At 45.2% G+C, this 21,230-nt stretch overlaps 1 protein-coding gene across 1 annotated transcript in view; it reads right to left on the reverse strand.

Annotated features, from left to right (window-relative positions):
• notch2 (notch receptor 2) overlaps nucleotides 1-21,230 on the reverse strand; it is a 60,824-nt gene that overhangs the window by 18,878 nt on the left and 20,716 nt on the right. The window contains exons 2-12 of the mRNA XM_020499010.2: nucleotides 21,139-21,220; nucleotides 6,683-6,948; nucleotides 6,047-6,388; nucleotides 5,569-5,691; nucleotides 5,169-5,402; nucleotides 4,859-5,014; nucleotides 4,524-4,709; nucleotides 4,315-4,428; nucleotides 4,103-4,216; nucleotides 952-1,185; nucleotides 83-193 (exon numbers count right to left, since the gene is read on the reverse strand). Coding sequence (XP_020354599.2) covers nucleotides 83-193; nucleotides 952-1,185; nucleotides 4,103-4,216; nucleotides 4,315-4,428; nucleotides 4,524-4,709; nucleotides 4,859-5,014; nucleotides 5,169-5,402; nucleotides 5,569-5,691; nucleotides 6,047-6,388; nucleotides 6,683-6,948; nucleotides 21,139-21,220 — 1,962 coding nt within the window. The remainder of the gene's footprint in view (nucleotides 1-82; nucleotides 194-951; nucleotides 1,186-4,102; nucleotides 4,217-4,314; nucleotides 4,429-4,523; nucleotides 4,710-4,858; nucleotides 5,015-5,168; nucleotides 5,403-5,568; nucleotides 5,692-6,046; nucleotides 6,389-6,682; nucleotides 6,949-21,138; nucleotides 21,221-21,230) is intronic.

Here is a 21,230-nt window from a genome sequence, read left to right on the forward strand (position 1 = left end):
TTCACTGGAACAATCAGGCATGTACTGTCATTAACATGGAGAAGCATCTGATTAGTTGAGAGGGGAAAGTGTGTGTGTTTACCTGTGTACCCTGGAGCACAGACACACTTATACTCGTTGATCCCATCCTGGCACTCTCCATACTCACAGGGGTTACTGGCGCAGTCATCAACATTGATCTCACAGTTCACCCCTGAGAAGAAAACCAGAAGACAAACCATTTAGCTTTGAGTCAAATGTAAGAAAGGAAGGATGCATTTGGAAGCTTTTTGAATAGGCACTCCATTACGTTGGCTGCAGTTCTAATGGCATCCACCAGGGGGAGCAGTGGACTAGCTGACCATGTTCAACAGGTGTGTTCCAAAGACAGTGAGCTAGCTGAGCGAGTGAAAGTATGTGTGACCTAAGCTGTCTCCTGCGTGTGTGTGTGTACAGTACCAGTGCACTGGCCTGCACAAATCCCCCAAGCCAGGGCAGCGTACTGGGCAGAGCAGAGCTGGGCCTACCCTTATGACTGATCCCCTCCTGTCTGGGTGCTCTGAGCTGAGAGCTCTGCTCTACCCTGCAGGAAGCCACTTCTACTCCACAGAATAGAGTAGAAGCTGCTGGTGTTTCAAGTTCACAGGAGCACAGCACAGAGCTTTGGGGCTGACAGCACTGAGTGAGTAGCAGTTAAAGGGTCAGTTGGAGATACATAACAAACACCAATTAAGTCATGGTCTTCTACAGTTTCACAAACTAGAAATCAGTCATGGTCTAGAGTCTAGACCAAAGTTTCACAAATAGATTGCAGACAGAGATGCACCGTCCACACCCCACAGTGTATGTGAGTTTTTTTGTTTGCCCAAACATTCTGTTATTGCACTGGTTTCCTCTTTATTACCAACGTTTTTGTAACCCAAAAACAAAGAAATACGAAAAATATGTCACCCATTCTTTCGCTGCGCTCACCTGAGGTGCCAGGCAGACAGTTGCACTGGTACTTGTTGACCAGGTCGATGCAGCGTCCGCGGTTCTGGCAGGGGAGGCTGTGGCACTCCATGACCTGGATGTTACATATGGAGCCGGTGTAACCCGGGTCGCAGTCACAGGAGAAGGTGGCGATGCCATCACGACACACACCATGGTGGCAGGGCTCCGGGTCACAGTCATCTATGTTCTCTTTACACAGTGGCCCATAGAAGCCTGGGGAGAGAAACCACACATTGAATAATGGTTAAATATTCCCTGTGTTAAAGCTTTAGTTTAGACATCATGGTTTTAACATGCAAGAAATGTATATACATATACAGTTGAAGTCGGAAGTTCACATACACTTATTTTGGAGTCATTTAAACTAGTTTTTCAACCACTCCACAAATGTCTTGTTAACAAACTATAGTTTTGGCAAGTCGGTTAGGACATCTACTTTGTGCATGACACAAGTCACTTTTCCAACAATTGTTTACAGACCGATTATTTCACTATATTTTTCAGTGGGTCAGAAGTTTACATACACTAAGTTGACTGCGCCTTTAAACAGCTTTGAAAATTCCTGGCTTTAGAAGCTTCTTATATGCTAATTGACATCATTTGAGTCAATTGGAGGTCCACCAGTGGATTTCAAGGCCTACCTTCAAACTCAGTGCCTCTTTGCTTGACATCAAGTGAAAATCAAAAAGAAATCTTGTGGACCTCCACAAGTCTGGTTCATCCTTGGGAGTAATTTCCAAACGTCTGAAGGTATCACGCTCATCTGTACAAACAATAGTACGCAAATATAAACACCATGGGACCACGCAGCCATCATACCGCTCAGAAAGGAGACTCTTTCTGTCTCCTAGAGATGAACGTACTTTGATGCGAAAAGTGCAAATCAATCCCAGAACAACAGCAAAGGACCTTGTAAAGATCCTGGAGGAAACAGGTACAAAAGTATCTATATCCACAGTAAAACAAGTCCTATATCGACATAACCTGAAAGGTCACTCAGCAAGGAAGAAGCCACTGCTCCAAAACTGCCACGGGGGTGGCAGCATCATGTTGTGGGGGTGCTTTGCTGCAGGAGTCCCTCCTGTGCGCTTCACAAAATAGATGGCGTCATGAGGAAGGAAAATTATGTGGATATATTGAAGCAACATCTCAAGACATCAGTCAGGAAGTTAAAGCTTGGTCGCAAATGAGTCTTCCAAATGGGCAATGACCCCAAGCATACTTACAAAGTTGTGGCTTAAGGACAAAAAAGTCAAGGTATCGGAGTGGCCATCACAAAGCCCTGACCTCAATCCTATAGAAAATTTGTGGGCAGAACTGAAAAAGTGTGTGCAAGCAAGGAGGCCTACAAACCTGACTCAATTACACCAACTCTGTCAGGAGGAATGGGCCAAAATTCACCCAACTCATTGTTGGAAGCTTGTGGAAGGCTACCCAAAATGTTTGACCCATGTTAAACAATTTAAAGGCAATGCCCACTGGGAATGTGATGAAAGAAATAAAAGATTAAATAAATCACTCTAAATCATTATTATTGACATTTCACATTCTTAAAATAAAGTGCTGATCCTGACTTAAACGACCTAAGACCTTTTTACTAGGATTAAATGTCAGGAATTGTGAAAAACGGAGTTAAAATGTATTCGGCTAAGGTGTATGTAAACTTCAACTGTATATATACATATATATATATATGTACACACACACACACACACACACACACACACACACACACACACACACACACACACACACACACACACACACACACACACACACACACACACACACACACACACACACACACACACACACACACACACACACACACACACACAGTACCAGTCAAAAGCTTGGACACGCCTACTCATTCAAGGGTTTTTTGACATTTTACTATTTTCTACATTGTAGAATAATAGTGAAGACATCAAAACTATGAAATAACACATATGGAATATTGTATTAACCAAAACAATAGTTATAAAATATATTTTGATTCGTTTATTTGAAATTCTTCAAAGTAGCCACCCTTTGCCTTGATGACAGCTTTGCACATTCTTGGCATTCTCTCAACCAGCTTCATGAGGTAGTCACCCAGAGTGCATTTCAATTAACAGGTGTGTCTTGTTAAAAGTTCATTTGTGGAATTTCTTTCCTTCTTAATGCGTTTGAGCCATTCAGTTGTGTTCTGACAGGGTACGGGTGTCTCAACGTCAACAGTGAAGAGGCGACTCCGGGATGCTGGCCTTCTAGGCAGAATTCCTCTGTCCAGTATCTGTGTTCTTTTCTATTTATTGGCCAGTCTGAGATATGGCTTTTTCTTTGCAACTCTGCCTAGAAGGCCAGCATCCCGGAGTCGCCTCTTCACTGTTGACGTTGAGACTGGTGTTTTGCAGGTACTATTTAATGAAGCTGCCAGTTGAGAACTTGTGAGGCTTCTGTTTCTCAAACTAGACACTCTAATGTACTTGTCCTCCTGCTCAGTTGTGCACTGGGGCCTCCCAATCCTCTTTCTATTCTGGCTAGAGCCAGTTTGCGCTGTTCTGTGAAGGAAATGGTACACAGCGTTGTTTGAGATATTCAGTTTCTTGGCAATTTCTCGCATGGAATAGGCCTAATTTCTCAGAACAAGAATAGACTGACGAGTTTCAGAAGAAAGGTCTTTGTTTCTGGCCATTTTGAGCCTGTAATCGAACCCACAAATGCTGATGCTCCAGATACTCATCTAGTCTAAAGAAGGCCAGTTTTATTGCTTCTTTAAATCAGGACAACAGTTTTCAGCTGTGCTAACATAATTGCAAAAGGGTTTTCTAATGATCAATTAGGCTTTTAAAATGATAAACTTGGATTAGTTAACACACCGTGCCATTGGAACACAGGAGTGATGGTTGCTGATAATGGGCCTCTGTATGCCTATGTAGATATTCCATAAAAAAAAACAGCGGTTTCCTGCTACAAAAGTCATTTACAACATTAACAATGTCTACACTGTATTTCTGAACAATTTGAGGTTATTTTAATGGACAAAAAAGGTGCTTTTCTTTCAAAAACAAGGACATTTCTAAGTGACCCCAAACCTTTGAACATTAGTGTGTATACACACACACACACACACACACACGGTTAGTACCTTCAGCACATTCACACTCGTATCCGTTGGGTCGGTCGATACACTTGGCCCCGTTGAGGCAGGGCGTGCTGGAACACTCGTCAATGTCGATCTGACACATCTCCCCACTGAATCCTAAAGGCCAGGGATGGAACTCAGCGTCAAATACTGTAGCTAGACACCTTCTGAAACACTATTGAGAAATTAATTTGATTAGAAAAAGGCAGACGAACCTAGAGGGCACTGGCAGACGTAGCGTTTGACTTGATCCAGACAGATCCCTTGGTTCAGACATGGAGAGCTGGCACACTCGTTGATGTCAATCTCACAGTGTGTTCCCTCAAATCCTGGAAACAGAGAGAGAATATTACACAACAGTATTGTGTGTGTGTATGTGTATGTGTGTGAGAAAGAGATATAGGGAATCACTGATCACACTTACCTTCCATACAGATGCAGCTGTAGTCTCCTATGCGGTCCAGACAGGTGCCGTCGTTCTGGCAGGGGCTGGAGACACACTCATTGATGTCTGTCTCACAGCGCGGCCCACCATAACCTCTTGCACAGTTACATGTGAACGAGCCATCCGTGTTCACACACAATCCTCCATGCTCACAGGGGTTTGGACCTGAGGGGAAGCCTGAGAGGTTAGTTAAACAGAACTATAAAGGAGTACAGAAAGTATCAAACAGAGAGGAAGGATACTTCTTACAGAATAGTCTGTATAGTCTAATCACAAAACACTTTGGGCATCATGTGCTTTGACCTGTCCCTCACCAATGATGCACTCGTTGATGTCGTCATTGCAGGTGCTTCCCTTGTAGCCTGGGGCACAGTTGCAGTTGAACATGCCGTTGATGGGGTTGGTGTCGCACTGTGCCCCGTCCCTGCACGGGCTACTGATGCAGGCATCGTTCACGTGGCACAGCAAACCTGGCAGGAAATATTCAACAGTCACTTGGCCTGTGTTTTCTGTGCTTATAGATTCCCCTTGGGGATTAATACACTATCTTTCTATTTATCCATTGATCAGTCTATAGGAGACAGCTGTATATGTCTACGCAGCAGACAGGCTGTTTGTCCACACCTGTCTTTCCGTAGGGGCAGACACAGAGGAAGGATGCCACACGGTCGATACAGGTGGAGCCCTTGGTGCAGGCAGCCGTAGCACAGTCATCTATGTTCTCAGAGCAGTCCAGGCCACTCCAGCCATTGACACACACACAGGTGTAGCTGCCCTGGATGTTGCTGCAGGTCCCTCCGTTCTGACACGTGTTGGGCTGCAGGCGACACTCATCCACATCCTCTGTACAGGACTGACCTGTAGGGGGTTGGGGGAAGAGAGTTGGACACGTGAGACAAGAGTAGAAAAAAGTCCCCCATTTAGACACAGAGAGAAACCACAGACAGACACAGAAACACAGACACTGAACAAAGAAGAAAAAAAGACAGACAGAAAAAAATCATAGACTATTCTTTATACTTACCAGTCCATTCCGGGGGACATTTGCAATTGTAGGTATTGACGCCATCCATGCAGGTCCCTCCATTTCCGCAGTGATGGTCGGGGCAGTCGTCAATGTTGTTGTCACAGTTAGTCCCATTGAAACCTTCCATGAGAGTGTCAAAAATAGGAATGATACTTATTACTTCACTGCTATCAACCTGGCTGGCAACCTCTGTCATATCATGTATCAGTTATCATAGTGATAACAAGTTATAATGTAAAAAGATAACATGGGCTATGGTTGACAGTGCTTGATTGTTGTGCCCATAGCTCTGCTGGGTACAGTAGGGTTTCAATACATGGTGAATAGTGTTGCAGCGCCAGCAGGATTCTAGTGCTTGCACCTCAAACATTGATTGCAACAATATGCTGCATGCATACAGGCCTCATGAAGCCTTTCTCTAGTTCTTTTCTCTCGTTCTTTCTCATTCTTCCTTCCTTCCCTCGCTCTCTCTCACCTGGCAGGCAGTGGCACCAGTAGGTGGTATCAGAAGTCTGGCGACACGTGCCCCCATTGAGGCAGGGCGAGGGGGCGCAGGGGATGTAGGGGGTCTCACAGTGGCGGCCGGTGAACCCAGGGGCGCAGTTACACCTGTAGGAGCCGGGGGTGTTGACACACGCCCCTTGGTTCTGACACACCGGGGCGGAGGCAGCACACTCGTCAGTGTCGTTGAGGCAGCGAGGACCCCAGTAGCCTGGAGGACAGGTACAGCTGAACTTGCCCACGGACAGAGAGCTGCAGGTGCCTCCGTTAGCACAGGGTCCTGGTAGACAGGTGTCCACATGCTCACATCGTATGCCTGGATGCACAGGGAGAGAGAGAGAGAGAGAGAGATGAGTGGGCTTATATAAGGTTGTAAAACAGAAAAATAGAGGAAACAGAGCCTCATGTCCATAACCTTGGTTACTTATCATGACCACAACATACAGTACAGAGTTTTGATCAATGCAAAGGCCAAGAACTGTCCTGAACACGTGTACCAAACATATGACGGCTAGTGGAAATAATGTATTGGGGGTTGGACTAGTGAACTGCACAGCACTTGTCAGGAATGGACTGTACAGTAGTACTTTTGAGTCAGAGAGGAGCTGACCTGTCCATCCGTGAGCACACTGGCACTTGTACTTGTCGAGGGAGAGCAAGGTGCAGACTCCTCTGTTGGCACAAGGGTTGTTGGGATAGCAGGTTGAGTTCTGGGGGGTCTGACAGTGCTGCCCGGTGTAACCCAGGGGACAGGAGCAGGTGGGGCTGCCCGGGATGCCCGACACAGCCACTGAGCAGTTCCCTCCATTCAGACAGTAACCAGGATGACACGGGTCTTTGTGATGGCAGTACTCACCCAGGAAGCCTGCGGCACACCTGTAGACAGAGGACAATAGGTGTTTTCTCAGCTAGCTACTACATTAAAGACAGCATATTATCAGCTATAGAAACCTACACAACAAACACTATACATCAAAGAGGAAGAAAAGCAGTAATAGTGGACAGTACATGTCATAGTGTGAGAATCTTATGTTGGAGAGGGTGTGTGTGATTCATACAGGGAAAATACTATTTGGCCTAGTCATGTACATTTTGCTGGAGCTAAGACATATGAAAAGAACTGAGTGGGGGAAAGGTTGACAGCAAGGTCAAGTTTTTGAAATATCAAAAAGCAGAAGGATGTGACGAGGTGGTTTTACATGGAAGTTACCCAAGTGGCAAAAACTAAAAACAAGAACAATCGTATGTGGAGTTGGACAAACACTTGGAACCTGTGTGTGTGTGTGTGTGTGTGTGTGTGTGTGTGTGTGTGTGTGTGTGTGTGTGTGTGTGTGTGTGTGCTAGGTCACAAGACATAGGGAATACATTTCTCTTTTCTTCTCTCTCTGTAAAGTGATTTAACCACATGACGAACAGCACAGAGGGAATTACAATATTGCACAAGAGGAAAAATGAAAACCTGCACTCCACCCGTTCTATCCCCTACCCCTGTCCCACCACCCCCTACTTTCACTTTCCGCTTCTCTCGGTCTGACATTTCCCTCTCAGTTTGTCTCTTTCTATTTGGCAGTGTAATTTGTACTGTAGTCAGCTAGACGTGTGTATTTAAGTCTTGTATTTTGTCTTGGTTGTGTCTGTATTTTATTAAGCTCTATCTGCGGGTTGTGGTCAGAGACTGATGTTGAAGCATCATCAGTGGCCGGTCACCCTGCTCTAGACAGACACTGTCTCAGGGGCCTTTTGCTCCTCAGTGCTGCTGAGTGCGTGTGTGTGTCTGGCACACTGCCGACATATTGTGGAGAGACTCTCAGCCATAGAGTGAACTCCTGCCTCACAGATACAGGCCACCACACCTATCTCCCTGAGGAGGCTCAGGTAACAGACGACAGGAACACAAACACAGCCTTTTCACATCTCCCCCCCCACCCCCCCATTCTAGAGGTCGACCGATTAATCGGAGTGGCAGATTATTTATTTTTACACCTTTATTTAACTAGGCAAGTGGGTTAAGAACCCATTCTTATTTTCAATGACGGCCTAGGAATGGTGGGTTAACTGCCTCGTTCAGGGGCAGAACGACAGATTTTCACCTTGTCAGCTCGGGTGGACCCAATCTTGCAACCTTACAGTTAACTATTCCAATGCAATAACGACCTGCCTCTTGTTGCACTCCACAAGGAGACTGCCTGTAATGCGAATGCAGTAAGACAAGGTAAATTGGTAGCTAGCATTAAACTTATCTTATAAAAAACAATCAATCAATCATAATCACTAGTTAACTCCACATGGTTGATGATATTATCTAGCGTGTCATGCGTTGCGTATAATCTGACTGAGCATACAAGCATACAAGTATCTAAGTATCTGACTGAGCGGTGGTAGGCAGAAGCAGGCGCGTAAAACATTCATTCAAACAGCACTTTCATACATTTTGCCAGCAGCTCTTCATTGTGCGTCAAGCATTGTGCTGTTAATGACTTCAAGCATATCAACTCCCGAGATGAGGCTGGTGTAACTGAAGTGAAATGGCTGGCTAGTTAGCTCGCGCTAATAGCGTTTCAAACGTCACTCGCTCGCTCTGAGCCTTGGAGTGGTTGTTTCCCTTGCTCTGCATTGGTAACGCTGCTTCGAGGGTGGCTGTTGTCGTTGTGTTCCTGGTTCAAGCCCAGGGAGGTGCGAGGAGAGGGACGGAAGCTATACTGTTACACTGGCAATACTAAAGTGCCTATAAGAACACCCAATAGTCAAAGGTTAATGAAATACAAATGGTATAGAGAGAAATAGTCCTATAATTCCAATAATAACTACAACCTAAAACTTCTTATCTGGGAATATTGAAGACTCATGTTAAAAGGAACCACCAGCTTTCATATATTCTCATGTTCTGAGCAAGGAACTTAAACGTTAGCTTTCTTACATGGCAAATATTGCACTTTTACTTTCTTCTCCAACACTGTTTTTGCATTATTTAAACCAAATTGAACATGTTTCATTATTTATTTGAAGCGAAATTGATTTTATTTATGTATTATATTAAGTTAAAATAAGTGTTCATTCAGTATTGTTGTAATTGTCATTATTACAAAAAAATAATTATAATTGGCCGATTAATCGGTAACGGCTTTTTTGGTCCTCCAATAATCGTGATCGGGGGTTGAAAAATCATAATCGGTCGACCTCTACCCCATACACACAGTTTTTCAAACCGGTAATATTTTTTCCCCCGCAGATAATTGACAGACAAACATGCAGGACCACAGTAAATGAGAATAATTTGAATCTTTTGAAATGGAGATGGGAATCTTTTTTAAACGGAGTCTCACACGTACTATATTTATTCTGCACTAAATGCAGCTTGAAAATATTAGGTTGAGAGAGCATGGGAAACTCCGGCTGTCATGATTAATGACAGAGAGAAGCCCAGAATAGATCAATAGAAAGTGTGTAAGTGTTGTCTTCACCCAAGTATTCATCACACAGTCCGAGGGTTCACACACCTGTTTTAACACACTTGTTGTTTCACACACACAACCTCTAGAAAGACAAGGAAAACAGATCTTCAAAGAGCTGTGACACAGACTTCTTCACCTCACCTCTCTCCGATTGGATATGCTCCACAGGCATAGCTACCTACCCAGAACTCCTCCCCATCCCTCCATCTTGTCTCCTCCCTGTCTCAGCACTTCTCTCCAGTTACACTATCCACACCATCGACAGGCTGTACTAAGAGGTATCGCAACAATACTAATGCCCTGGGAATGTGCACTCCCCTCTACTCCATGACAACCTCTCAACCCTCTGAAAGAATGATGACACGGCCCCTGCTCCCCTGACATAGATCACATTAGCAGCCTGTCAAACAAAGCCGACCATGTCCACGTTAGTATTCGTTTTATGTTTCAGCAGTAAGACCTATACTGTATGATTAAAGGGAACAATATGTTTTACTGTGTAGATGGCTATAAACTAATGTGCACTTATTTGAAAAATCTGTCTGAAATTCAACAGTGTTGAAAGAAAAGATGACATAAATTTGATTGAATTAAATTGGGATTATCAAACCGGTGTTGACAAAATGAAATGTCACAGCGTCAGCGATACATAGGTTGTCCTTCAGGTTTTTGTGCTCTATTCAATATACACTGAACAAAAATATAAACACAACATGTCAAGTGTTGATCCCATGTTTCATGAGTGAAAATAAAAGATACCAAAAATGTTCCATACACATAAAAAGCTTATTTCTAAAAATGTTGGTGCACAAATGTGTTTACATCCCTGTTACTGAGCATTTCTCCTTTGCCAAGATAATCCATCCATCTGACAGGTGTGGCATATCATGAAGTTGAGTAAGCAGAATGATCATTGCACAGGTGCACCTTATGCCGAGGACAATAAAAGGCTACTCTAAAATGTGCAGTTGTGTCACACAACACAATCCCACAGATGTCTCAAGTTTTGAGGAAGTATGCAACTGACATGCTGACTGCAGGAATGTCCACCAGAGCTGTTTCCAGATAATTGAATGTTCATTTCCATACCATAAGCCGCCTACAACATAGTTGTAGAGAATTTGTAAGAACATCCAACCGGCCTAACAACCGCAGACCACATGTATGGCGTTGTTGCTGATGATTTGCTGATGTCAATATTGTGAACAGAGTTCCCCATGGTGGCGGTGGGTTATGGTATGGGCAGGCCTAAGCTACGGACAACGAACAAAATTGCATTTTATCAATGGCAATTTGAATGCACAGATACCATGACGAGATCCTGAGGCCCATTGTCGTACCATTCATCCCCTGCCATCACCTCATGTTCTGGCATGATAATGCACAGCCCCATGTTGCAAGGATCTGTACACAGTTCTTCCATGGCCAGCATACTCACCAAACGTGTCCCCAATTGAGCATGTTTGGGATGCTCTAGATTGATGTGTAAGACAGCGTGTTCCAGTTCCCGCCAATATCCAGCAACTTCACACAGCCATTGAAGAGGAGTGGGACAACATTTTACAGGCCACAATCAACAGCCTGATCAACTCTATGTGAAGGAGATGTGTCGCGCTACATGAGACAAATGGTGGTCACACCAGATTTGATTTCAATTGAAGGATTTCCTTATATCAACTGTAACTCTCTTTGAAATTGTTGCATGCTGCACTTCAGTATAATATTGCCCCTAACCAAATCAGTACCTACCCCTTGGCTGTGCATGACACACATCATTATTATTAGGGGAGAGGACCTAAAATGACTTACACTGAGTGTACAAAACATTAGGAACACCTGCTCTTTCCATGACAATGACTGACCAGGTGAAAGCCATGATCCCTTATTGATGTCACCTGTTAAATACACTTCAATCAGTGTAGATGAAGGTGAGGAGACGGGTTAAAGAAGGATTTTTAAGCCTGAAGTCAATTGAGACATGGATTGTGTGTGTGCCATTCAGAGGGTAAATGGCCAAGACAAAATACTTAAGTGCCTTTGAACGGGTTAAGGTAATACGTGACAGGAACACAGTTGAGTGTATCAAGAACTGCAACACTGCTGGGTTTTTCCACACTCAAACATTTCCATCAAGAATTGTCCACCACCCAAAGGACATCCAATCAACTTGACACAACTGTGGGAAGCATTAGAGTCAACACGGGCCAGCATCCCTGTGGAACGCTTTCAACACCTTGTAGAGTTCATGCCCGTCAAATTGAGGCTGTTCTGAGGGCAAAAGGGGTGCGACTCAATAGGAAGGTGTTTCCTAATTTTTGATATAATCAGTGTATATAATACAACAAAACATGTTGGCCTGTGGAGTCTGTTCACTGAAACGTTGAACAAATACATTTTTTGGAACTCAAACAAAAAAATTAATTGTATAAATCATGCACAAAGCCCTTCAGTCAAATACGGTCCAGACTGCTCCTCACCACATAGCTAGACTGTAGTCAGCTCTACTTTCAGGAATAACCCAGAGTTTCTGCAGCCAAACTCATCTATAGGATTCTTTGTTAACCTCAATGTGGGATTTTTCTTTCCCTCCCTGTTTCCTTCTCTCAGTTCAGTTCCCTGCAGCTTTCCTCTCTCTTCTCGTGGTGTCAGGTTTCTACAGCTGGTTCACATTAGAGGCCCCCGTCCAGTCCCTGCACCCCCTCTCCCTCTACCTCTGGCTCTCCGATGGCTGACCTCTCCCGGTCCTGTCCACTGGGGCGTGGGTGAGGGCTGAGGGGAGGATTTCGCCTCTCTAACTCTCTCATTTATCCCCGCCCGCTCACTAATGCCTAATAGCTCTGTCATGCCCTCCTCCTCTCTTCTCTCCCTCTGGCCATCACACACTGACTGGGCTGCACAAACAGAGTTCCTGTTCACATTTCACACTCGACTCATTAGCTTTGGCTGGTTGCACTGGAGCGTAGGTGGACTCTCTGGTGCAAGTATGTAGTATATATTCTACAGTAGAGAGTAACAATTCAAAACCAAAAATGATGGTGTAGGTTGAAAATATTGGGAGATGTGTGCCTCTTTTTAGAAGATCTAGGCCAGGGGTGTCAAACTCATTTTTCCCCGGGGGCCACATTTGGTATTCAATGAGGTCTGGAGGTCCACACTGAAAATGTGCTATATTTCCTAGCTGTAAAAATTGAATCACAGAATCATCCTTGTGGGACTGTGTGATCTAGGCTATATGACACTTCATGGGCATAATAGAAAAGGTATTGCTTTTCTTGGCTTCTTTACAATAAAACTCTCCCATTCCTTTTTGCTCACTGCATTCTATGCTCTTTACTCAGAAGACATGTCAGAGTGGTATTTTTGGAAGCAAACACTTGGTCTCGTTCAGCTTCAGCTTTAACCTATTTTCATAAAGAGAAGAAAGAAAGGCTGCAAAAACAACACGACTGATGGTGGGAAAAGGGGGAGGGGTGCGAATGGAAAGTAATTAATAGAGAGAGAAAAAGGGTGGATTGCGGGGAGACGGGAGAGGGGAAAGAAAGGCGGAAGAGAGGAGAGAAAAAGAGACTGTTGGAGGGTGGAGTCCAATGTTGGGCTGTGTGGTAAAATAGCAAACTGTATTTAAAAGCACACTCCAAAAGAATCAAGATCTGACAGACAGAAGGAGGAATCCATTTTGAGTCTGCATGCTCCATCTGCTTTCCTCTGTTGTGTGGTGTCATTTAGTTATTAAGGTCTAGGAGGCATACATATTTCATTGAGGTCATACAACCACTGGGCCTTTGAAAAAGCTCTCATTTTAAACTTCACATGGTTAGCCCAGCTTAACTGTACTGGCTTCAGAGATGGGACATTAGACCACAGTGGGATGGCTTCAGAGTGGCTTCACCTCTTCATTATTGTCATTATCACCACAGATCTTTGTCACAGAGTTCCACTTGTCACTGCAGTGTCTTGTGGGTTTAGAATCTGGTTGTTATATTCCCCACTATTCTGTAAGTCTTCTTCCCATTGAGGGTGAGAGTGGGTGTGGACATGTGGCAGGTGGGGGTGCATGTGTGTGCGTGTGGCAGGAACAAACACACACCCTCAAAAGGGACAGTCCCTCTTGGCTAGCGGGTCATGTTGACAAGAGTTGATAATGATGAATTGTCTCATCTCCACCCCGTCCTGAACCTTCCCATAGATCATACACACGGCCCCCAGTCATACCCCTCCCTAACATCCACCAACACCCCCGCCGGCAGACCTCTTCCTAACCCTCTGTGTCAGCCACACTTCAGCTCTTTCCCTGCTTGACTGTCCCAGTGCCAGGCCAGCCACTCCCTAGTCTCAAGGTGCCCTTGGGCCTGGCTTTAGCCTCTTATCTGTGTGGTTCCACACTATCAATGCATCTAGTTGAGCTGTGGTGGTAAGAGGACTGTGATGACTCGAGAGTATGAAGAGAAAAATCAACGCCTTGGGTTTGTTTCTTCAAAATCACAGGGTTTTATTGACTTAGGTTTTGGTCATGTGTTTGCCTGGCCACTCAGTATGTGTGTGTGTTATCAGCTACTGCGGCTGTGTGCTTGCTAGTCTTCTTTAGTGGAGTAGAGGTATGGAGTAGAGTGCAGTGAAAGGAGTGAGGAAGTGATTGAGCTACAGCAGTGCTCCGCCACTCTGCTCTCCCTCCTTACTGCTAGAGTTTCTGGTTCTCTCCTGTTTCACCTGAGGCTGTGTGATGCTCCATTGGGATAGGAAATCACATCATGGCTCTCTGCAGGGAAAGGACTGACAGACATGTAGAAAGGGGGTAACGTTAAGTCAGTGGGACAAAGACAAGGGGTAACAGAGTGATTGAGGGACTGAGACAGAGATACAAAAAGTAGGGTGGAGGGGTTAAATGAAAAGAAAGGGAGGAGATGGTGGGAATAATGAAAAGGGAGATAAATTGAGGGAGAGAGAGCGCAAAGGATTAAGAAGCCAGGTAAGTTGTGTCCAGAGGCATCTAGCCCGGCAGACTGAGAGATGACTGACGGACAGAGTGATGAGTGAGGGGCAGTGACAGGGTAATTTCTCTCTCCCCTCCTCCCCACCGCTCATCAGCGACGAGTCTGCGCTGAGATACTCTCCTCAAATTACTGCTAAAGAGACATCCTCCTTTCTTTACTCTCTCTTTCTTCCTCCCTCTGCCCCAAGGTAAATTCTACTTGTCAGGTCAAACAAACTACACACTAAATTCTCTAGCCAGAAAAGAAAGGGAGACCAAGAGAGTGAGAGGAGAAATAATCAGTTTGCACCATGGCACTGCAGTAGACAAAGGGATTTTGTTCAGCAAAGAAAAAAAAGTTTGGATGCCATCACTCGCCCTAGGGTTGCTGTGCTCAGGTACTAGGCTCTAATATCTTGTGAATGTTCCTAAAAACAGGAACATCATCCAACGGCCATTCTCTTTGGGCCTTATTGGTCTAGCGTAGCTTATGTTTTCTAAATGTTAAGATCAACACTGTGCTGTGACATATAGCTACACTTGGGCCCAGGCTCAACGGACAGGCGACACAAAACACACAGCGGTGACACACGCCTCTTTCACACACCCTGGCTGAAGGTTTGTAGTCCCACCGGTCCAACAGCTGAAACACACCCTGCTCTGCCAACCAGCCAGCCTGCCTCTCCCCACCTCCCTCCTTCCCAGCCAGCCCCTCCCTCCCAGACTCTACTCTGCCAGCCAACCAGCCTCTCCCTCCCAGACTCATCTCTCTCATATTCCCAGTAAGCAAAAAGATAGAGAGGAATGCTTGGGTGTCCCCTCAATGAAAAAGCATTACTAAGCATCAGCTGAATGTACCCCTATCTCCTTATCTGTATCCTCCTGTTCCCTTCTCTGTATCCTCCTGTTCCCTTCTCTGTATCCTCCTGTTCCCTTCTCTGAATCCTCCTGTTCCCTTCTCTGAATCCTCCTGTTCCCTTCTCTGAATCCTCCTGTTCCCTTCTCTGTATCCTCCTGTTCCCTTCTCTGTATCCTCCTGTTCCCTTCTCTGAATCCTCCTGTTCCCTTCTCTGAATCCTCCTGTTCCCTTCTCTGAATCCTCCTGTTCCCTTCTCTGTATCCTCCTGTTCCCTTCTCTGTATCCTCCTGTTCCCTTCTCTGAATCCTCCTGTTCCCTTCTCTGAATCCTCCTGTTCCCTTCTCTGAATCCTCCTGTTCCCTTCTCTGTATCCTCCTGTTCTCTTCTTTGTATCCTCCTGTTCCCTTCTCTGAATCCTCCTGTTCCCTTCTCTGAATCCTCCTTTTCCCTTCTCTGAATCCTCCTGTTCCCTTCTCTGAATCCTCCTGTTCCCTTCTCTGTATCCTCCTGTTCTCTTCTCTGAATCCTCCTGTTCCCTTCTCTGAATCCTCCTGTTCCCTTCTCTGAATCCTCCTGTTCCCTTCTCTGTATCCTCCTGTTCCCTTCTCTGAATCCTCCTGTTCCCTTCACTGTATCCTCCTGTTCCCTTCTTTGTATCCTCCTGTTCCCTTCTCTGAATCATCCTGTTCCCTTCTCTGAATCCTCCTGAATCCTCCTGTTCCCTTCTCTGAATCCTCCTGTTCCCTTCTCTGAATCCTCCTGTTCCCTTCTCTGAATCCTCCTGTTCCCTTCTCTGAATCCTCCTGTTCCCTTCTCTGAATCCTCCTGTTCCCTTCTCTGAATCCTCCTTTTCCCTTCTCTGAATCCTCCTGTTCCCTTCTCTGAATTATCCTGTTCCCTTCTCTGAATCCTCCTGTTCCCTTCTCTGTATCCTCCTGTTCCCTTCTCTGAATCCTCCTGTTCCCTTCTCTGAATCCTCCTGTTCCCTTCTCTGTATCCTCCTGTTCCCTTCTCTGAATCCTCCTGTTCCCTTCTCTGAATCCTCCTGTTCCCTTCTCTGTATCCTCCTGTTCCCTTCTCTGTATCCTCCTGTTCCCTTCTCTGAATCCTCCTGTTCCCTTCTCTGAATCCTCCTGTTCCCTTCTCTGAATCCTCATGTTCCCTTCTCTGAATCCTCCTGTTCCCTTCTCTGTATCCTCCTGTTCCCTTCTCTGAATCCTCCTGTTCCCTTCACTGTATCCTCCTGTTCCCTTCTTTGTATCCTCCTGTTCCCTTCTCTGAATCCTCCTGTTCCCTTCTCTGAATCCTCCTGAATCCTCCTGTTCCCTTCTCTGAATCCTCCTGTTCCCTTCTCTGAATCCTCCTGTTGCCTTCTCTGAATCCTCCTGTTGCCTTCTCTGAATCCTCCTGTTCCCTTCTCTGAATCCTCCTTTTCCCTTCTCTGAATCCTCCTGTTCCCTTCTCTGAATTCTCCTGTTCCCTTCTCTGAATCCTCCTGTTCCCTTCTCTGTATCCTCCTGTTCCCTTCTCTGAATCCTCCTGTTCCCTTCTCTGAATCCTCCTGTTCCCTTCTCTGTATCCTCCTGTTCCCTTCTCTGAATCCTCCTGTTCCCTTCTCTGAATCCTCCTGCTCCCTTCTCGGAATCCTCCTTTTCCCTTCTCTGAATCCTCCTGTTCCCTTCTCTGAATCCTCCTGTTCCCTTCTCTGTATCCTCCTGTTCTCTTCTCTGAATCCTCCTGTTCCCTTCTCTGAATCCTCCTGTTCCCTTCTCTGAATCCTCCTGTTCCCTTCTCTGTATCCTCCTGTTCCCTTCTCTGAATCCTCCTGTTCCCTTCTCTGAATCCTCCTGTTCCCTTCTCTGAATCCTCCTGTTCCCTTCTCTGAATCCTCCTGTTCCCTTCTCTGAATCCTCCTGTTCCCTTCTCTGAATTCTCCTGTTCCCTTCTCTGAATCCTCCTGTTCCCTTCTCTGTATCCTCCTGTTCCCTTCTCTGAATCCTCCTGTTCCCTTCTCTGAATCCTCCTGTTCCCTTCTCTGTATCCTCCTGTTCCCTTCTCTGAATCCTCCTGTTCCCTTCTCTGAATCCTCCTGTTCCCTTCTCTGTATCCTCCTGTTCCCTTCTCTGAATCCTCCTGTTCCCTTCTCTGAATCCTCCTTTCCCTTCTCTGAATCCTCCTGTTCCCTTCTCTGAATCCTCCTGTTCCCTTCTCTGAATCCTCCTGTTCCCTTCTCTGAATCATCCTGTTCCCTTCTCTGAATTATCCTGTTCCCTTCTCTGAATCCTCCTGTTCCCTTCTCTGAATCCTCCTGTTCCCTTCTCTGAATCCTCCTGTTCCCTTCTCTGAATCCTCCTGTTCCCTTCTCTGAATCCTCCTGTTCCCTTCCCTGAATCCTCCTGTTCCCTTCTCTGAATCCTCCTGTTCCATTTGCACAAAAGCCAACGGGCAGCCATCAATCCGCCTTCAAGCACATTTCAGCCTGCCTTCCTCGTCCCCTGCCAATGTCCGGTCTTGTCCAAAAGACAGCATGTCAACACAACAGTAGTCATCATAATTATCTCTCTCACCCCTGGGCTGCTCAACAGTCCATAATTACACATGCCTTGAGGGGGAATGGAAGGTCGCTGTTTATTTTTCGCTGCTTGCCTTTTAATATGTTGGAAGTCTAATAAATACATAATGGGATTTTCACACAATGACTCTTTTGAGGTCGGCCGGCGGGAAGGAGCCGTGACTGTGTGACGACGGCACATAGACTGATTGGTTAATCAGTCTAACAGTTGCCCTGCTCTCGGTCACCTGACTGGCCTTGGACTGAAAGACTCCTCTCTTCAGGAGGCGCAGCCCGCTGCCAGGCCCCTCAGCCTTCACATACTCAACTCTGCTGCTACCGTTATCATCATAGACATTCAATATGGGACAAAGGAGTACATTTATATTTTTAGATAATAGAGAAGAGGGACAAACTCGAATGTTGAAACTTCCCTCTGGGGCAGTCAATGCCAGTTACTCAATAGTCACCCTTAAAACCAGTGTGTTTGACTCAAGTTCAGTGTTATTTTCCTTCGGCTCCCTTATCCTCCTAGTCGTTCTCATTACAACCACTGATGGTAAAAAGCTACCACGGTCAGTGTCGTGTTCTAGACCAGGAGAAGACACACAATGGACCCCCTACACCTGTAGAGTAACATACACTATATATACACAAGTATGTGGACACCAGTTCAAATGAGTGGATTTGGCTATTTCAGCCACACCCGTTGCTGACACGTGTATAAAATCGAGCACACAGCCATAGACAAACATCGAAAGTAGAATGGCCTTCAACGTGGCATTGTCATAGAATGCCACCTTTCCAAAAAGTCAGTTCGTCAGATGTCTGCCCTGCTAGAGCTGCCCCAGTCAACTGTAACTACTGTTAATGTGAAGTGGAAATGTCTAGGAGCAACAATGGCTTAGCCGCAACGTGGTAGGCCACACATGCTCACAGTAAGAGACCGGCGAGTACTGAAGTGTGTAGCTCGTAAAAATCATCTGTCCTCGGTTGCAACACTCACTCCCGAGTTCGAAACTGCCTCTGGAAGCAACGTCAGCACAATAACTGTTCGTCAGGAGCTTCATGAAATGGATTTCAATGGCCGAGCAGCTGCATACACAAGCCTAAGACCAACACACGCAATGCCAAGCGTCGGCTGAAGTGGTGTAAAGCTCGTCGCCATTGCTCTCTGGAGCAGTGGAAATGCGTTCTCTGGAGTGATGAATCACGCTTCACAATCTGGCAGTCCGAAGGACAAATCTGGGTTTGAGAGATGCCAAAAGAACGCAACCTGCCCCAATGCATAGCACCAACTGTAAAGTTTGGTGGCGGAGGAATAATGATCCGAGGCTGTTTTTCATGGATTTGGCTAGGCCCCTTAGTTCCAGTGAAGGGAAATCTTAGTGCTACAGCATACAATTACATTCTAGACGATTCTGTGATTCCAACTTTGTCACATCAGTTTGGGGGAAGGGCCTTTAATGTTTCAGCGTGACAATGCCCCCGTGCACAAAGCGAGGTCCATACAGAAATTGTTTGTCGAGATCGGTGTGGAAGAACTTGACTGTCCTGCCCAGAGATCTGACCTCAAGCCCATCGAAGTCCCCTCAGCAATGTTCCAACATCTAGCGGAAAGCCTTCCCAGAAGAGTGTAGGCTGTTACAGCAGCAAAGGGGGGGACCAACTCCATATTAATGCCCATGATTTTGGAATGAGATGTTTGACGAGCAGGTATCCACATTCTTTTGGTCATGTAGTGTATTTGCAAACATTGATTATAGCCTAGATGTTTTCTATTTATTTTGAAAGCAGCAAACCTTTGGGAACAGAAACAGAGTGTGATTCACATACCATTAAATTAAACGTAATAGGCTTATGACCCAGCTGTGTGCTTCCATAATTGGTGATCAGATTGGGAGTATCTGTTCTTTCTCTGCTAAGGTCATAATTACAAGCACCTTCAAAGGAATTAGGTTTAGGACTATGTCATGACAAACCTAAATAACTACAGACCTTTACAGAACAAGGCAATTCCATGGTAACAGAGTGACACAGACTCAGATTTTTCACTGTAAAATGTATGTCAAATAAAAACCAATAATTGCAAAGTAAAAATTGTATGGTTTGTTTATGCAAAAGGTCTACTTAACTATTTCCAATGAAAATTAGGTAGCACTGTACTTGACATCCAGCCACCTAACACATCATGACACAGTCAATACCATGTCATAATATGGTCATAACACCGTCACAACATATATTTAGACCTGAATTATTTTATGGCTGGTTATGACACCTACATAAGTGTCAAAACTCACAAAACCTACCACACAAGGCAAAACATTCCATTACACCATAACCTACTTGTCAACAGTATGTTTATGTGATATATAATTTTCTGAAATGTACCATATTAATTAACCATTGTAATTGCTCACACATTGATGTCAGACATGCACCTACCCTAATGCATATTTCAGGAGCAGGACAAGACACCCTCTTTTTGACTGATGATTGACATAAGGACATGTACATGATAGGCCTATCTGGCTTATATGATTATGCTGGTCATAATGCTTATTGACAGTGTCATAAAGTGTATTTTCTTAGTCCAAGTAAAGTGACACAGGATGGTCATAATGATGGAGTTGGTGTCATACAAAGCCACGCAGTCGTGAGTGAACATGGAGTACTGCAGAGGGCTGAGGACACACCCCTGGGGGGCCCCTGTGTTAAGAGAAGAACTTGAAGAACAGTGCAGATGCAAGGTTTGGTAACAGAATTACTGTTAGTGCTGTTGGTGCCGGTATTCTGTAATCAAACTTTGCATCTGCACTGTTCTTCAAGTAAATGTGTTTTTGTCAAATTTTATGTGGAAATTGTTTAACTTTGCAATCATTGGTTTCTGTTTCACATACATTTTAAAGTGAAAAGTCAGTCTCAGTGTCACTCTGTTAATGTGGAATTCCCCAACATTAAAAAGCAATACCCTATCTGGATTTAGACAGTGAATGATAGTGTTACCAATGAATACAGTGGCAGAGTCACTCATTTGGCAACAACAACTTGGGAGATCCCCCGAGATCTCTTTGGAGGTATAAGTATATGTTTTGGTGGTGCTCTCAGTGTTGGTATTAGTCAGTGTTCCCTGTGCCTGTGGAAAGATGGGGTTGGATTTATCCCCTGGGTTAGGTTAGTCCTGGAATCAACAATCAGCTGAGGGGTTCCTCCTCAGCCAAGCCAGTCTTACCTGCAGTACCCTGTCCCGTTGGTGAAGGTGGCACACGTAGCATTGTTCACACACGGCTTAACAGCATCCAGACACTGAAGAGCTGTAACAGA

This window comes from Oncorhynchus kisutch, linkage group LG13 (assembly GCF_002021735.2).
Source record: "Oncorhynchus kisutch isolate 150728-3 linkage group LG13, Okis_V2, whole genome shotgun sequence".
Taxonomy (NCBI): Eukaryota; Metazoa; Chordata; class Actinopteri; order Salmoniformes; family Salmonidae; genus Oncorhynchus; species Oncorhynchus kisutch.